Consider the following 19,207-nt stretch of genomic DNA (forward strand, 5'->3'; position numbering starts at 1 on the left):
CCGGTGTGCCAGTCCTAAGGCAAAAAATAGCAGGCACGGCAGAGCCAAACTTGCCTCCTGACGCCGCAGCCGTGCGTGGCTGCTGTCGCAGCCGCCGCGGGGGACGCGCTCCAGGCTGCACGCGTGGCACAGCGCATCCCTGACCCGGGCTCTCCGGGTCCTTATCTGCAAAACAGGGTCGAACGTGTTTGCTCTGGTTTGCTGAACGCTTGTGAAATGCCGAGATAAAGGCTATGCTGTTTGCGGAACGGCAATGGCTGTCGAGCCTTATTACTTTCTCTTCTGCAATATAAAATTAGCGGTGGAATCTTAAATACAAAAAGGGGGCACGTTTGGGCGGCACTTTGAAAATCAGTACGTCTTTTCCACGTTCATCTATTTGCCTTTGCAGTATGGATTTATCAATACGTGCCTGAAGTCTTTGGTGGTTGAAAAGTACGGTGAAGAAACATGGGAAAAATTAAGGTAATGTGCTCCCAATACACGTAGTGTGTTGAAAGAAAACGGTCGGGCATTTAGCAGCAGAGGATTCTAATTTCTCACTGGTAAATGGCAGCTCATCTACCTATCTCAAGTAATTGTTACAAGTAACTAGCAGGACAAATGCAAGAGTTTCTTACCTTGTAACACTTCATAGTCTGATACTAATTTGTCCCAATTAATTTGTTATATAGATAATTAAGGATGACATTTAGTCTTATAGATGATTGTGCAATAGAGTCGCTGGCTCACTGGGACAATATCGAGAAGTAATTACACTGAAAAGATGTCATCCTTGATATGAAGTCAGTTTAATTCCAGTACTTTCAGAAAAGCAGCTAAATGTATCATCTTCTCTGGTTTTGTCTTTACTTTATGAGCTATGTGGTATTTTCCAAGATCTAAAGATACATAAATGATACTGAGGTATATACATATAATAGCCATTGAAGCCAATATAAAAAATGAGCAAGTTTTTGGTCAAGTCTGTGGAGACCCAAGAGCCTGATATTGCATTGAACAACAAGCCAGTAGACCAGAAGACAAACGAAGATTCCACTTGCTCTAGCACCCCACAGTATGATGCCATAATCCTTGAAAGAGTGCCATAATACTGTTAACATGAACCAGCACAAACAGAGAGGTGGAAACCACCATTCGGCCATGTTAAAGCAACACTTGTAAACCATTAGGGGAAGTAGTGTGTTCCAACGTAACGCTTGAAGGAGATTAAGGAGTTGGTTAACAGCAAACAGTGCTTAATTAATGCCAGTTGGGTCACCCAAGCATGTTATATTTACAGCACCGCTGAGACAAGAATATTGTCTTCTCTGTTGCAGACTGCAGGCTGGTGTCCAGGATTCATTCTTGACTTTCGAGGTTTACAAAGATGAGATCACAATGCAGCTTGTCGACAAAGCCTGCAAAATATTGGGTATGCATCACCATGCCTCAAAAATGAGCCAACCTGGGTCACCTGCAGCCCAGGTTTTAGTCTCCTGTGCTCTTTGGAATGCCCTCCCTATGTTGCAAATTTTCTGCATTCACTCTTAATCCACCTGACAGCATTTCAAGAACTTCCAAGCCCTTCTTATTCATTAAGGTATCTTTATTTTGCCAGGTGTTCCTGCTGATACAGTTCTGAGAGAGTTTGGAGAGTATTTCTTTGAATTCTGTAAACGCTCAGGCTATGACCACATGCTGAGGACACTGGGTGGAAATCTCTATGAGTTCATAGAGAACCTGGATGCATTGCACAGCTACCTGTCCCTTTCTTACCAGGCAAGTTTGAGTAGTAATTACTGAGCAGGTATGGGTGAACTCTGCCAGAGTTTGCAACACAAGGAACAGTATCTCATAGGTCTGAATGAATAATGGAAAAAGATGCTATGACAGGCTCTCCTGTGTTCTGAAACTGATTACTCCAAAATGTTAGGACAGCTTTTTAAAATAATTTTTTTCTGAGTAGTCCTCAACCTTAGATATTATTTAGTACATTGGCTCTAATGCATAGCAGATTTTCCTTCACAGGTGAGCATATTTAATCTTCTGTTTTTCAGCTTATTCATATTAATGCTTATTTTATTAAGACATGGGATGCTTTTGTACAAGTGGAATTCACCAGTATTCTTTATCAGAAAAAGATACTGAAGTTTTGGGTTTGTTTGTTTTTCCTCAGGAGATGAATGCACCATCTTTTAGAGTAGAAAAGAATGAAGACGGGTCAATGCATTTACACTACTATTCAGACAGAAGAGGTCTGTGCCATATTGTGCCAGGTAATCAGGTGGAATGCAGAGTACAGATCAGCTGGTAATGCAATACATACACAGAGTAATCATATATTTGCAGTTATACTTTGCTCAGGTTTCAGAATCTTTTTTCAGATGAGGACTGGCCATGGAATTGAAGCCCAGTAGAGTTTAGTCACCAGACATCTGACCTCAAGTATATCTCTACTGCCTGATGGCTCCTAGCTCCCAGTAGCTTCCATCAAGATTTACGATAAGACAACCCAGGCCATAAGTGTCCATTCCTGCTATAGAACTCCTATAGAATTCCCTTCCTGGAGGAAAAATTAAAGTTCATGGTGTGTATTGTGTCTAACTGTTGATTAGTTCTCAGTGAGTCGAGCTCCTTAAATTACAGTGAAGTAGAAATTATAGTTGATTTGAAGACATCCATCCATCCTGTAATAAATACTCCTGCAGTACATGCAATCTGTAAAACTACTATTGAACCCTGCTCAAAATGGAATCTTTTACTGGCATTTATAGGAATCTCCACAGTTGTCCTTGTGCAAGGGTTAAACAGCTGTAAGTCTGTAAGAGATGGTCATATTCCTTTCTTTCATAGATGCTGCTGAATTTAGAAGTTTATCAAAATTTCCCCCTTTGTCAAAACTCATTTCATGTTCCTATTGAAGCACAGAACTATTTGGAATATCAGACAGAGCTTTTCATGTCATTGTCCAGTATTTTGCCCAATAGCTAAGCAGAAATGAGAGGACTGATTGTGCATCTTCATGAAAGATATTTCCTTCCTTTCAAAAGAAAATATTCTGCTATGACTGAAATAGATTGTTATAGCAGAATCCCTTTAGATGCCCTGCACTTTTTGGGTTAATGGGAATTCATATTATTGCTATGTATGACTATTTGGACACATTCTTCAGATGGATATCCTGATGAGCTGCTTCTAGTGAAAATATGCATTTATCATCAGACAAGACAAAAGAAACAGTAACTTTAAAGGTTGTCTCCTATGCCCATATTCTTACTACGGCAATGGTAGTAGGAATGACATAGGTTGCTTTCTTCTTCCAGAGTCCTTTAGAAAAGTGATTTCTGAAACAGTGAAATTCCACTGTTGGCCCTCTAAAAGGGAAAATGGAAAGGGTTTGTTCTTGGCAATAGTTTGTCTTTTGTTTCGTCTTCAGGAATCATCAGTGCGGCAGCCCTGGATTTTTTTAACATTGAGATTTCAATGGAAATAGTCAATCAAACAGAAGAAGAAGAAAGAACTGGGAAAAAAGAACATATTGTTTTTCTTGTCACTCAAACCCCTGTGTTTTCATACAAGGAAAGAAATGAATTTTCTTCCTCACCTCAGAATCTGGCTGACTCTGAAAAACAAATTGAGAACCAACTGAATAAAGAGGTATTTTAATGTTCATTATCACTATATTATTGAAATATGATTAAAATAAAAACACCCTTGATTTTCCCTTTGGATTTATTTCAACAGGACCTTGAAAAAAGCAAGAATACAATTAGAGACAGAGGAAGCTCTGTTTGTCCTGCCAAGAAAAGCCACTGGAAAACAATAAGAGGAATAATCACGTTAGGAAAAGGTAAGCTATCATTCAGAGGGAGCTTGTCATCATTTCTGAGTCTCTTCAGCAAGAAAGTCAGTAAGCCTCCCTATCTCCACCCACTCATCTATTTTGAAGTTACCATTCATACTTCCTCTGTGTTTTTTCAAAATGTTTCTGGTTAAGTTGCTTTCAGTTAGACGTTGGTAATCAAAGAAAAATTGCAGATAATAAGCATGCTTAGTAATGTCAGATACTTAAATGGAATATGACCTGTCACTTTTGTCTTTTAAGCAGGGTTTTCTTCTGAAAAGTATTGCTCTATAAAATTTCATTTTGTGGTACATTTGATACTTCCTTCTCATGTCGTTTGGTCTATGGTGATTAATTTAAAAGAGTGGTTTTTAACTTTGTAGCTGCTACTCCTTTCCAAAGTTATTGACTGCAGTAAATTCTGAAAGCCAAATCACACCCTCTGCTACCAAAAATCTACTGCTAATCTAGTAATCTCTGTTTATACCTTTATATATTATATGTTTATAAAATGGAAGGATTTTTTCATTTAGGATCTTTTGATTCCCCAAGAGGAATGAGAATCCAGCTCAGTATCACCAAGCTGTCTGGATTCTGGGAGGAGTGAAAAATTGAACCTGATATCATCTGGTGCAATGCCACATACATTACAAGAGCAGATATACTGAGTAAGAAATTAATACATACTCAAAATAAAATTTTAGAGTAGCACTATTACTTAAAAAGAATAAAGTCCTTTAACAATTAATGCTAGAGTTACCAAAAGCCAGACTTTGAAAAATGAAAAACCCACACTGACTTCCCCTGAAGCAGTTAAGAGGTCTAGAAGTTGGGTCCTGAATTTGTAATCTTTGTCACCAGTCTCATAAGTGACTTGAGCATTTGTTCTCAAGCAGAATTTACTAGCGTAACTGTCATAGCCACCTTCTGGGGGAAAGGGATTGCTTGAAATAATCATAATTTTGATAATTGTGGGTTACTGGAGAATCCAAGTTTGTATTGTGAAGATCAAAGGCTTTGAGTGCTTCAGTCAGATGAGCTCTTTTGACTATTTTACCCATTTTGTTAATTTTACAAATATATCTGTTCACTAGCAAGAACAAACTCCTCTGTAGATTTGTGACCATTTTGAAAAACAATCAGAGTAAGTAAAATAGAAACCAAACAGTAATTTTGTCTTTGTGTTACAGACTAGAGTGCTTTGTATAGGAGACTGAAACCTAGATCATGCTGGGTTTTTTCTCCGTAAGTGTCCCTTAGTAGCTAGCAAAGTATATTTAATCAACTTTTGTGTATATTTTTGTGGAATATAGCTGTGTTATATTGCTATGGCATCTGCGAATTCATAGAGCAGCAACATCTACAGTTGTTTATCTACTCTTATTGCTTCCACATAATTTCATGCATCTAATGCTCTATGGTTTTTTTGTGGTTAAGTTTTAAACTCTCAGCCAACTCAGATTAGTTGCTAATCAGCTGTGTATTAAACTGCAGAGCATTTAGCACAGATGTATGCACACTTCTGGACCCACACACTGTTTACTTTGTCTTCATTCATTATGATATAGGGTCCTGTCTCACTGAGTGCTAAAAAGTAATGCTGACTGGTTTTATGAGGTGCAACCCCATTAAAAACTGCACATTTATCTTGCACAGGTAAGCTCCTGAGAGGATTTGATCCTGTTTACCCCAAGAGCCTCTGGATTGACACAAAAACATTTTGCAATGGACTTCCTTTTCATATGGTTTTTGACAAAGAGGTAGGACAAGCATGTGGTAAGGGCCTTTAGCCTGCATAAACCATATAGTAATTTTCTTCTGTTCTGACTGTCCTACAGGTCACTGCTGCGTGTGCTCTGTATACAGTGCACACTCCTTTGTAGGATTTGCAGAAGTGCTCTGTGCAGAGACATGCAATAAAAGTCACTCGTAACAACTGGATCTGGATCATTTCAGATAGGAATCTCCTTTGAATTTATTGAGATTACCATGTCTGAAACAGCTGCTGATATGCCAACAAGGTTTATTGCAGCAGTCTATCCGTTACCAAACACCAAACAGAATTTTCTGAGGTTGCTGGCCACCTTCCTGTCCTTGGATGTGCCAGACACACGATCCATCCTTTAAACTGGCTTTGTACTTACAGCTAGTCGCCCTCTCCTCCCCGTTACTAATATATCCAAAGGCTTTTGTAAGGCTTTGCTGGCAACTGAGGCCCTGCGTGCTTCCTGAGTCTACTCCGTGCTTCTGCTGGGAAAACCCAGCTACCTACTAAATTGGGCAGCATGCAACCCCATGTAGTAGAAACTGGACCCCAAAATCTCTTTCTCTTCTGGGGGAGGATTGAGCCTTCTCTCCTGTGCATGCATACTCTGCAGCAATGGAATTGCCCTTCCCTTGGCAGGGACCGCCCTGTGGCTGGTTTCCAACTAGCCTGGGTTCCCACCAAGCTACAGTTCCTCTTGCTCCCAGTTCTGTGGAAGGAATATTAGCTTAAGACAGGAGCAAAGAAAGGAGAAGCTGAGAATAGGACAGCAGAAGAAAACTCAGTACAGCCACTCGGGGAACATGTTTTGGCATCACGCTGGTAGAGATTCCAGAGAACATAGTCTACTTCGTGCCACTGTCCACATTAGCCGAAGTTCAGAGTTTTAAACCTTTCAAGATATCCAGTCTGCATAATTTGAGAAAATTACTGGTGTGGAAAAAGGGCAAGTCATGTACCCATTATTGGTAGCTAGGTCAGAGCTTCAGTAACTCTGATGACAAGCAGCGAAGGCAGGGTGGACATTTCTGCAGGAGTTAGGAGCTCATGCATGGTCAGCAGGCTAAAAGAGAACAACTAAGCCTTTACACAGCAATGGTTAAGATGAGGTAACCCACGGCATCCATTAGAAAATCAATATTTGCCAAGACATTTTGTGCCACAGTTATTTTCTTTTTGGAATGCAGAACACACTCTGGTATCTCTAATTTTCTCTTGCAGCTGCCTGTAAGGCTATTTGTTAGGCCTACACAAATGCAAGCAAGGATAATAGCAGGTTGTTTTGTTTTGTTTGGAACAATTGATAGGGAAGAGTATTTGGATAATAACATCCCTTTCTGGGGGCTTTGTCTCGCTATGAAGGACACTCAGTCAGAGTTTTGCAGTAGTACACTAAGATAGAAACTTTGCTCAGAAATAAGCCGTGTGGTATAGCAAGGCTAAGTGTGTGTACACATATAAACAGTGATCAGCTATAGCTTGGCTTGAACCCAAACAGGATATGAATTATAACCGTTGTCCATATTTTCTTTTTAAGCTCAGAGTGAAGCAAGCTGGGGTGAGCATTCAGAAGATTGTACCTGGCCTCCAGACCATGGGCATCTGCTTGGATCACTATTTCAGTATCGTTCACCCAGAAGTACCCTTCACCATCTCTAGCATTCAGAAATTCATCAACAGCCAATTTGTTTTCCAGACTAGAAGAGAGATGATGCCAGAGTCATGGAAACACCGGCCAATGCTAGAGCTGAGAGGTACTTAACTGTTTTCAATAGCATAAGTATTCATAGTAAATCAGGAATTATGCTGGAGTTGAACTAATGCCTTTCTGTGGACTTCTGGCTTCACATAAATCCTATAAATAGCCTTGTCTTTGTGCAGTGAGGAGAGGATTAGATGGTTCTGTTTAGAGAAACAGTACTTTAAGATGCTTGTAGACAAATTCTGCTATTACTTCACCAGATTTTGAAGGTTTTCAGTCAGAAATAACAACTGCGCTCCCATTTGAAAGGCTTAGAAAGACAGTGTTTTTCTAATGCTGCAAACCCCACATCTTTGCAGGTTTCCTGAGTTACAGGGGCACAGCCAAGGTAGGATTAGATTGTTTTCTGAATCACCTCTAGTCTCAGTTATTCACAGAGTGACAGAATGACTCAACTCCAGTTGAGTTTGGAAGGGACCTCTGGAGATTGTCTGGTCCATCCCCACTCAAAGCAGGGTCAACTAGAGCAGGTTAATCAGGACCATGTCTAGCTGGGTTTTGAGTGTGTTCAAGAATGGAGACTCTACAACTTCCCTGGGTGACCCATTGCAGTTTTTAACCACCCTTACAGTTTTTTCTTATGTTTAAATGGAATCCCTGCATTTCAGTTAGTGTCCATTGTCTCTTGTCCTTTCATTGGATACTACGGAGAAAAGTATTTTTTACTCCTTCCTATCAGGTATTTATACGTATTGATAAGCTCCCCCTGAGGCTTGTCTTCTCTAGGCTGAACAACCCCAGCTCTCTTAGTTTCTCCTTACATGAGAGATGCTCCAAGCCTTCCCAGGTCCTACACCCTTTACTTCTTGAAAATAGGAGTGACATTTACTTTCTTCCAGTCCTCAGGAACCTTCCCCAGTCACCATGACCTTCAAAACTAACTGAGAGTGGCCTTGCAACGATGCTGGTCAGCTCCCTCAGCACTCCTGGATCCATCACATCAGGTCTCGTGGACTTCTGTGTATCAAATTTGTTTAAATGTTTACTAACCTGAACCTCCTGTGCCGATGGTAGGTCTTCATTGCTCCAGACTTTCCTGCTGGTCTCAGGGCCCTGTGATTCCTGAAGGGTGATTCTCACAAGCAATGACTGAAGCAAGCAAGGCACAGAGTACCTTGGACTTTTCCATATCCTTTCTCAGCAGATCCCTTGCCCTGGTCAGCAGCAGGCACACGTTTTCACTACTCTTCCTTTTGCTGCTCGTATACCTGTAGAAGCCCTTCTTGTTCCTTAACAGTTGCAACTCCAGGAGGGTTTTGGCTTTTTCAGCCCTGTCTCTTCCTCTGGGGTGACCTGACACTGCTTTCACATCTCATATTCTTTCTTTTTTATGTTCGAGTTTAGTCAAGAGCTCCTTGTTCATCCATGCAGGTCACTGCTGCATTTGCTTGACTTACTGCACATCGGCATAGACCTCCTTGGAAGAGGACAGCCTTGGAAATCATCTAGCTCTTCTGGACCCTTCTTCTTTCCAAGACTGTATCCCATGGGATTCTTCCAAGCAGATCCCTGAATGGGACAAAGTCCAGTCTCCCGAAGTCCAGGGTTGCAATCTTGCTTTTTTTTGCCTCGATCCTCTTAGGTTCCTGTACTCCACCATCACACAGTCTTTGCAGCCAAGGCTGCGCCTAGCTTTCACATCCATAGTTCTTCACTGTTTGTAAGCATCAGGTCTAGCCGGACACCGCCCCTCATCGGCTCCTCAGTCACTTGTGTCAGGAAGCTCACCTGTGTCAGTGCCTCAGTGCACGCCAGAAACCTGAATTGCTTGTGCCCTGCTGTGTTGTCTGTCCAGCAAATATCAAAGTACCTAAAGTCCAACATGAGGCTTCCTCCACTTGTCTTAAGAAGGTCTCATCTACTTTTTCTTTCTGCGCAGGGCATCTGTGGCAGACACCCGTCACAACGTCACCCACATTGGTCTACCCTCTAATCCTTATCTAGAAGCTCTCAGCTGGCTCATCATCCAGCCCTAGGCAGAGCTCCACGCGTTTCCCTTGCTCTCTCACATAAAAGGCAGCTCCCCCTCCTTGCCTGCTTGTCCTTTCTGAAGAGTCTGCATTCATCCTTTGCAGTAGTCCGGGTGTGTGAACTACCCGACCAAGCCTCTATGATCTCAATGACATGGTAGCCCTGAAACTGCACACAGTCCTCTAGTTCCTCCTGGTTTTTCCCCATGCTGTGCACATTTGTGTACAGGCACCTCAGAGAGGTGTCCAGTCGTGCCCATTTCCCAGAAAAGGTATGAGAGTTGCCTGCATAATGCCATCCCGTGTGTTTTTCTTTGCAGAGGTTAGAACCAAATACATAATGTAAGGCATTACTCTGGGGCGATGCCTGCAACATGGTTGTATTGTCACGTGGTTTTGGTGGGGATTCAATGCCGGTTGCCCTGTGAATCTCCCCAGCCCTCAGCTATGGCCTTCTGCTTCACTGGGGACCTGGGGAAAGGACACAATGCCAGCCCTCGGAGCCAGCTTCTGCTTGTGGAGCCACTGAGCTCAGCATGGAGATGCACTGAGCTGTGTAAAAGTAACTGTCCGGGTCTCGCCTCCCCATAGCTCTACACATCAGCCCATGCACCCGACACAGAATTGCTTTGCACTGCTAAGAATTTTCTTTGCCAAAGAAGTTACTACTTTGTACACGTAATAACATTTTAAACCCAGCCACCCAGCACAGGCGATGCCCGTTCACAGGTCTTGGGTTGCATCTTTGGCACATACAGACAATAATGAAACGCGGGTGAGCAGTCCCGCAATAATACACCGCGAGCATCACTCCTGCCAGCGCCCGGTTCCCGTCTGCCAGGTGAGGGGCGGGAAGGGGCAGGGGATGAGGGAAGAGCTTAGAGACAAAGTCCTGATAACGTTGCTACAGCTGGAGGAGAGAAATGGTTTCCCCTGTGCCTCCGTGCATTTTTGATTCCTAAAATGTGAATACATGATTCATTCTTAATTTATGCCTTTGAGGGGAGCTGTTTGCTACTGGCTGGGTTTCAAATGTGGATAAAAATAGTTTAGTTAGCTGTGCTTTCATTTATTGTAGTTGCATTTTCAGATTCTGATTTCTGTCTTCACCATACCCCCCTCCCCAATGTTACATAAGAGTTTACCAGTTAAAAGTATTTTAGAAAAAAAGATATTTTATTTGCTTTATTTTTACTGGGAGGAACATGTATGGAATGATTCTCTGCTTCGTGTAATTAACTATAATGACATTTGGTTTAAGTGTTCTGTGACCTCAATTTGCTTCTCTGAACTGTATAGTATGACCTAATTTTCCCTTCTCTCTTTTCACCTTTACATAATGAGTGTCAAATCTGGTATTCCTGAGATTCAGAAAAAAATTAAGAGTTTAGGGAGACCTTGAGAAAAGAGATGTTACCAAAACAAGGAACTTTAACTAGTCACGGGTACAATTTTACTTCCTCTTACGCTGTCACAGTTAATTCACATGGTATCTCTGCTGTTCCAGTCCTGTTAGTTTTCAAGCTGTTCATCCAGATGCCCTGGGGATGGGGGGAGAGAGAGAGAGAGAAAGAAATAGTAATTCCTAGATTGCTGTTCATAAACCAAGGTTACTTATGAAGCAAATTAATAATGATAATGATGATGATGATGATGATGATGATAATAATAATAATAAAACAACCCATAACCAAATCTCAACAAAGAAAACAAAAACTCAATCCCCCACCAAAAATCCCTTCTACCTTTCAGGTGTTTTCGTACCTGCGTATTTAGATGATCGTAGTGACTGAAAGTTCCAGCTTCCAGGAAAGAAGGCTCCATTGACTTTATTGCGGCCACATATTACCCACTGTGAAATTAAACTTTAAATGTTTCACTTAGTCACTGTGAGTCTCCATTCCCCTGTGCATGATGCTGACTGGCTTCAGGAACAGCTCAAGAACTAGTAGCAGAGGAGAGGAGAGATGTTGGAAGCACTGGGGTTCCTCGTGAAGAGGAGGGACCTGAAGCGTGATTGGGCTCTGCCTAGCAGTTGCAAGGAGTGACTGCTTTCTGCGTCCTGATGTTTTTTTATTTGCCTAGCATACCTCCTCCAAACAAGTCCACCTGTAATTCCAGGAAACAGTAATTCCTGTGGTGACTGAGACCCTACCAAAAGCCACTGTCCTTAGAACTCATCCCGTAAAATTAACATCAGTAATACTGAGCATCATGTGAAAGTCCAAGCTGCTGAAAATTCTTACTGACACTTGTTTCAAACAGGGCAGATGATCTGGATGGAGTCCCTGCAGTGCATGCTCTATCTCTGCTCACCTTTGCTTCGCACTTTGCATGAACTGGAGGAGCGACAGATGCATATCGCAGACATTGCACCTCACGACGTGACCAGGGATTTGATTCTTCTCAATCAGCAGCGACTGGCAGAGATGGAGCTCTCTAACCAGCTGGAGAGGAAGAAGGAAGAACTGCGGATATTGTCGAAGCACCTGGAGGAAGAGAAGAAGAAGACTGAAGCTCTGCTCTACGCCATGCTTCCTCAGCATGTGGCCAACCAGCTGAAAGAGGGGAAGCAAGTTGAGGCAGGTGAATGAACAGGATGCATTCATGATGCATGATTTATGCACTGGGTGGTGGTGATAGAGAGACTGGGGTGCTGGCACAGCCCCATTGCCACAACCGTGGAGTACATTCTCTACTTGGTCACATTCATGGGTAGGAGAAGGGCCACAGACCCTTAATCTCTAATAAAGATCAGACCGTTCTTTCAAACAGAGCTTTGGAAGCTGTTTGCCAAAATTGTTCCTTAGGAGGTGAAAGGTGGTAGCAGCTGCCTATTCAGGGAACAAAATTCAGTGTTTCAACAGTAAACTGAGGTTTTGTTTTTCACTTAGGTATACAAGGAAATGAGGCCTCAGAAACAAAAGGATTTTGTTTTTAACGTGGATATACAAGGAAATGAGGGCTTAAAAATGAAAGGCATAAAGAAATTGGTCTTTCATAGAAAATTTTCTTAGTTACTCTATGTTATCTATAAACCTAGAATCATCATGATTCCCATTGTTATTAAGGACAGCAAGTAAGAATATGCTTAAACTTCATTTAGTAAGCACATATGTGAAGGTAGGAGTAAAGAGCTAAATATATCCTGAGTATGGATGGACAAAGGGATGTATTCAGATGTCTGGATTGTTTGAGATGTGCGATGATTCTTATATTTGATATACTTTTATATTGACATCTCTCTTTCATATCAGCACCCACATATAAATATTACAGCTAATAGGTCATATGTCCTAAAAGAATGATGAGAAAGTAATCTTTGCAAATTGGTCTCAGACAAATGTCGTGGTTGTCTAGCCATTACAAGTACTTACTACTGGCCTTTCTGCTCACAGGAGAGTTCAAGGAGTGCACTATATTGTTCAGCGATGTTGTGACCTTTACCAACATTTGTGCCCAATGTGAGCCTATTCAGATAGTTCTCATGTTAAATTCAATGTACCTGCAATTTGACAGACTGACCACGGTGCATGATGTGTACAAGGTATGTACTGATCGATAAAGACTGTAGAAATAGTCTGGAAAAAGATTTTGTTGTTGTTGTTTTGGTTTTTTTGTTTTTAAATGCACTTAAACCATAAAATATTGCGTACTTGTAGTGGCCACACAGAGAAACTAAAGAACAGGCAGAGGTGTGATTAAACTTGTTTAAAATTTTCAGACAGGAATGTAACGTCTATCATGGGCTAGAGTCTCTTTCCACAATGCTAACACCAGAATGGCTGTTCTTCTGTACAGCTCTCTCTCTCTTCTCTCTCAAATGCCTACCCAACATGACAGGATATCCTAGTTTATGGACCAATTTGAATAATTTTCCTAGTTCTTTTATTCCAACCTGTTATAAATAGGTCACTATGTCATTAAATGTCTCATTTGGTGGGAAATAGCATTATAAACAATACCCAGATAATTCCTAGACTTTGTTTTGCTTCATGGAGATCTTGGGCAATGGTATAGATCTCCTGCTGACCCCAAAGAGCATTGATTAGATCTAGACTGTAATGTACGTGTTGTCTCCAAACCATGCTAGAAGGATCAGAGCCCTGGCTGACATATAATAATAGTGTTATTAACATGTCTAGAGCTACCCAGATTGGACGAGCTGAAGAGCAAGTCCTAAGTTTCTGTCTGTCCCCAGCACATTAAATATTTAGGAAGGCAGAAATAATAAAGGGTGAAATCCAAATCTCATTCATTCCTTGCTCAGGCAAGGCATGCAATTCATCCCGCAGTAAATTGTACTGGGAAATCAGAAGCATTTCTGCCTTGGCAAGGAAACTGATTTCAATAATTGAAGCATCCAGGATATGGCCCACAGATTTTAGGATAAATTAGCATCATATTCTATCTAAATCATCCATCATGAGTAAATTATCTATCACTATAATAATGTCCTTTTGATGCCTGTATATAACTCCTGTTAATATTGAAGGAGGTTACTAGGGTACAGAGAGGGAGGATGAGATTACTATTTCAGGGAATTGAGAAATAAATGTTGAAATTGATCAAAGAAACTTGGCCCAAGCTTATAAACATCTGAAGTTATGAATAAATCTGGTTAAATTAAGTCTCCTACCATGGCCGAAAAATTATTAGGGTATCTATTTGCATTAGTAGCTATTTACAGTTATTTTTAATTTGTTATAGAAAATTACTGGCATTACTGTGGGGTTGGCTATGTGATAGAAGGCACGTACAGGAAGACATTTTTTGAGACTAATGTACTGAACAGTTTTAAATCATTATGTTAATGAACAAGCCCAAAGATGAAATTATGTTTGTGTTCTCCTATTGGTGTTCATTTTTAAGAAATCCAGTTAATCTAATTTAAACTGATCTCTTATTTACTGATGGTAAATGTAACAGTGAAGTCTATAAGAGCAGTTTAGAAAATTTCTTTACCATGTAACAGTCTTTTACAATAAATTTTGAACATTTGAGAATTCTCTGTTTCAAACAGGCCTATTCTATTCCCAGCAAAATCTCTGGTACAGGGACAAACCCCAGAGTATTTCTCAGGTGCCTTATCATGCACTTCAAGGAGACTGGATGCCTGAAGGAGGATGAACGCTTCAGCATTTGTCTTGTAGGCTGCAGCATGTTGTGGGAAAACAGCTGGGTTTAAGGAAGGATGCTCCTGAACTGCTTCGTTCACACTTTGCATTCTCTGACATCCTGGAGATTGGGGGTTTCTTAATTTCATGTGAACCCCCCAATAATGATAATCACCAGTGAATAGACTCCCTTGCTTTACTGTGACACTAAAAAAAAAAATCTTTTAAAAAAGAAATACGCTTTTAACACCAATTGTGAATTAGAGCTAATTAATAGCATTCAGCTATTGGATAACCTCCTGGCTCAGGAGTCTGTGCCTGGGCATAGCTCTTTGCATCTAGGCCTGCCCTGGGTAAGAGGAAGGCAAAAATCTGACACTTTCATAGCATCCCTTACTCCTTAGGGTCTCTCACTCTGATATCTAAAATGGGTCAAGTAAGCAGGGACAGAATGCATTGACATTTTTAGTGTGGAGTCAAGGAAAGGATCCCCATCTCAAGGAAACTCACAGGTGCTAGAGCTTTTTAGTGATTGGAAACATCTCTAAGAAGAAAGGGGGTGTTGGTGCAGGTAAGAAAGGCCCCAGACAGCAAAGCATTAACCTGAGCAAGATACATATGGCATGCTCATATGCTTGTCCCTCTCAATTAAAGGTGGAGACAATTGGAGATGCCTATATGGTAGTAGGTGGGGTCCCTGTGCCTGTACCCACTCATGCTGAGCGAGTTGCTAACTTTGCCTTGGGGATGATAATAGCAGCTACAGGAGTACAGAACCCAGTTTCTGGAAATCCTATCCAAGTAAGTTGTTAACACAGATGCATGCGTGTCTGTCTGCTTCTTGGGTTGGGCTTCTGTTTAATATATTGCAGTAGGACATCAAAGAGCTTCTGACTCCTCTGTGACTTTGGGCAAGGCCTGCATGGGTACATTTTTCACAAAGAGCCTCTCCCTGTGGATATTTGATATTTTACTGGTGTTCAGTGTTGTGTTAGGATGAATTTTTAGGTGGCTGGATAGCATTAAGAAAGATGTTAAATAACAAGTGACATTTTTGGGGGGTGTTTTATGTCTTTGTAAAGATTAGAGTTGGGATCCATACAGGTCCTGTCTTGGCTGGAGTTGTTGGAGAAAAGATGCCTCGTTATTGCTTGTTTGGAGACACGGTGAATATAGCTTCCCGAATGGAAAGTCATGGTGTCCCGAGTAAAATTCATCTAAGCTCCAGTACCTATCAGTGAGTAACTATGATGGAAGCTTTGCTTGTTAAAAGCTGTGCTAAAAAAAACTGTCTTGACAGCTGCAGCTTTCAGTGTAGATGGTGCTGTCTTTAGTCACTGATTTATGCAGCTTACTTTTATAAAGAAAAATCGCTGCTTGCAAAGAGTTTTATTTGTTCTGATTATTTCAAATGCACTTGTATATGGAGACAGAGGTTTGAGAGTCTCAATCCTCGAGAGCAAAATATGGGAAAAAACTAATTGTGATAGCTTATTTGGAAGTACCAATAGAGTGATGTAAATGCTAGAAAGATGGTCAGAATGTTTAATTTGACATCCCGCCTAACAAAAGCTTTAAAATCTCTCTGATTGAGCACAACAGTTTGCGATGAAAGTTTTATTTGCACTTGCTAGGGATTAACTGCACAAACCACTATCCTATTCATGTAGTGAGGAATTTACTTTCCTAAAACTCATGTCACTAAAAATTAAATACTACATTTTCAAGAATTTTATGTATGCATAGAATGTGTACGCAAGAGGTGGAAGTGAAGACAAGCTACAAAGGAGGAGTAGAAAAACATTATCTGGGCCCATAGGAATGATATTAGGAAAGCCAGAGCTCAGCTAGCATTGAAATGGGCAAGGAAAGTTCAAAGGCAGTAAAAGAAGCTTCCGCTATGTTGGCAGAAAATTATAAATGGTAACGTGGACTTGCCTCAGTCTTCGCTGACTACGTCTTCAAGGTCCCTGCAACTAGAGCCAGGTTTCAAGGAGTAGGTGGAATACCAGTATTGGAAGGCGATCAGATTAGGGGTCTTTTGAGAAATCTCAATCTATAGAAGTGTATGGGAGCAGATGGGATGCCTCCAAAGGTAATGAGAGAGAATGGGTGATGGCATTACAGTGCTGCTGACTGTCGTCTTTGGAAGGGCATGAAGATCAGCACCGTAGCAACTGAAGCAAGCCAGGTGTTACACCTATATTGAAAAATGGCAAGGAGGACAAGTTGGGGAACTATAGGCTGGTCAGCCTCATGTCAGTCCCAGTGAAAATCAAGTCCTCTTCAAAGCCATTTTTGGGCACATGAAGGTGGCAATTGGGAATAGCCAGTGTGGATTTCCCAGGAGTAAATCATGCTTGATGAACCTGATTGCCTTCTCTGATGAAATGACTGGAGATATTTCTGTCTAACTGATATTGGCTGCCTCAGTTCTTAATTTCTATTTACTGATCAATAAGAACCTTCCACCATACTGAATTATTTGACTATGTGATCCATTGATTTTTGGTCAGGCTGTACATGTAAAACTATAAAAGCACAGCAGGCTTGAATAAACAGTTGAAACAAATGCTCAGTTGTTCACAGATCAATACTGTTTTCCCCAGACTGTTGTGATTTGCTTAGGTTACATTAGCTCTTCTAAAACATCAGTGTCATTTTTGCTCATCTTGAATTTTCATGTGTCATTTTGCTTCTGATATTTTAGATGCCTAAAATACAAGAATTTTGAGATGACTGAAAGAGGAGAAATAGAAGTAAAAGGCAAAGGGAAAATGCACACATACTTCCTCATTAGAAATAAAACTGCAACTGAGAATGAGATTATGGGAAGGCCAATGAAAGACTTAGATTCTGGCCATGAATCTGGTCAGTCCTTTCAAGAAGGCAGGACTGAAACAATACCAAGTTGTCATCAGCCAGGTAGAATCAACTCAACATATCTTTCCCTCCTTGAACAAATGAACATTAATACAACTCAATTAAGTATCCTTTCTTTTCTTCTTTCAGTTACTCAGACTCAGCCAGAGAAGGACCAGACCCCAGCCATTGCAATGAAGTATATTGATGGCCCTGCAGATGCACAAAACAGCCCCAAAAGAAGAAATCAAGCAAAAATTGCAGATTTAACAGGTATTTAGTTACCATCTAGAAAAGACAGCAGAACTAGGAAGTAACTGAGGCTTAATCTTGCAGCTTCATTATATTCTTCTTCTGAGTAACTGTTGTTTTATTCAAGCCAGAAAGTCACACCAACATATCCATGTTGATGAAACTAACCATTCTGCACAGTGTTTAGGGCCAAACAAACTCACCTTCAGAGCAATCCCAGGTGTTAATTGTACTCTAGGGAAAAGAAGCTGACGTAGCTGTCAAACCCCAGAGTCCTTCTGGCAGTGCAAACAGAATGGATAAATGTTAGACAGCTCTTCACATGAACAGACCCAATTGTTCATGTACACATCTTTTCCTAGAAAAGCTGTCATTATTTGTAGTTATGGGGAAGGCCTTATCGGCTCAAGCCTGAGAAAGAGAGACCTCACTGGCTATGCAGCCTGGCAGTCCTCAAGCTAGTCTCCTGCAGGAGTCAGAAGGATGTATTGCCATCTGTGCCCATGTTATACGACCAAAGTTCATTCTCCTTTGAAGTAGCTGATACTGCAAGATAGGTAACAGATTTGATGCCATAACAGTCTAATCTAATGCAGCGAGTCTTGTAATTGTATTTATGTGTTTTGTGGATTTTGTACAGACTAAATATGTTGTCACTGATTACTAGAAAATATTTCACTCCCTTCTCTCCCACTTGCTTAGACGTGGTAGTTAATCTAGTATATGGTGTGCTGACAAACAGAAACCTCTATGGTCATTAAAAACTCACGCTGAAGGAGTGTTTCCTTTCAGGCAAAACTTGTGATTCCAAAAGCGATGGGAGTCTCCGTGGCAACCAGCACGCAGACGATGGTCCTTGTCCTCTAAACCGTGGAAGAGTCAAACCTGCTACTGAAGAGCCACAGATTAGAAACATTCGCTCTAATTTTTGCACTTTACTCTAAGTTTCTTACATTTTACATTAAACAGAGTGATTTTATTATGATTTAGTGCATTTTGCTGTTGTGGGACTGATTTTGTATATCAAGTACCACATGATTTTGTAAAAAAAAAAAAAAAAGAAAAAAGACATTTCATTACAGTTTTCAGCAGAAACAAAATATTGGAGGATTTTTTTTTTAATCAGTCTACACATGCCATATAATACTCCCACTGGAGAAGGAAACCACTGCAAGATGCTTTGAAGACGTATTTTTCAGCCTCTGCTATGTTTTTGAATATCCCTATGTGAAAATCATTTTTTGGTATCTCTTGCAGCAATTGAGAAAGAGGTGACTCATCCAGCTACAAATACTCCTACTCAAATGAGCACTTGCCATAAAAGAAACATTCCCTGAAGTGACCATCTGTCTTGACTTCAGCACAGCCAGCAACTTCCCTAAGGTTAGCAGAATTTGATCTACATTTTAAATGCGATGACAGGCATTATGCAGTAGAAGTGCCGAACAGGTCTAATACAACCTGTATTTTTCCATCCTGAAGAGAAAACATTGTGTACTTTATAGCACCCAACAGTAAAAAAAACATCTGCGACCTTTGAACCAGCTGTCCATGCTATGCTTAGATGATCATAGAAGGACATGCACATAGTGGAGTTACGTTGTATTGAATTCATCACAACACTGAAGGACTGTTCAAGGCCTCATTTTCTCA

General features: G+C 40.9%; 1 protein-coding gene across 1 annotated transcript; it reads left to right on the forward strand.

Annotated features, from left to right (window-relative positions):
• Positions 1–376: 376 nt before the first annotated feature.
• On the forward strand, positions 377–18,498 carry LOC104832228 (guanylate cyclase soluble subunit beta-2-like). The gene is made up of 15 exons (XM_010568288.1): positions 377–465; positions 1,320–1,414; positions 1,601–1,761; positions 2,159–2,258; positions 3,419–3,639; positions 3,727–3,832; positions 5,483–5,586; positions 7,129–7,345; positions 11,589–11,909; positions 12,722–12,870; positions 15,095–15,241; positions 15,523–15,677; positions 17,151–17,365; positions 17,453–17,575; positions 18,347–18,498. The coding sequence occupies exons 2-15, from the start codon at positions 1,381–1,383 to the stop codon at positions 18,496–18,498; spliced, it is 2,205 nt and encodes a 734-aa protein (XP_010566590.1). The 5' UTR covers positions 377–465; positions 1,320–1,380.
• Positions 18,499–19,207: the final 709 nt, after the last annotated feature.

Source organism: Haliaeetus leucocephalus, unplaced genomic scaffold (genome assembly GCF_000737465.1).
Source record: "Haliaeetus leucocephalus isolate CR32 unplaced genomic scaffold, Haliaeetus_leucocephalus-4.0 Scaffold240, whole genome shotgun sequence".
Lineage (NCBI taxonomy): Eukaryota > Metazoa > Chordata > Aves > Accipitriformes > Accipitridae > Haliaeetus > Haliaeetus leucocephalus.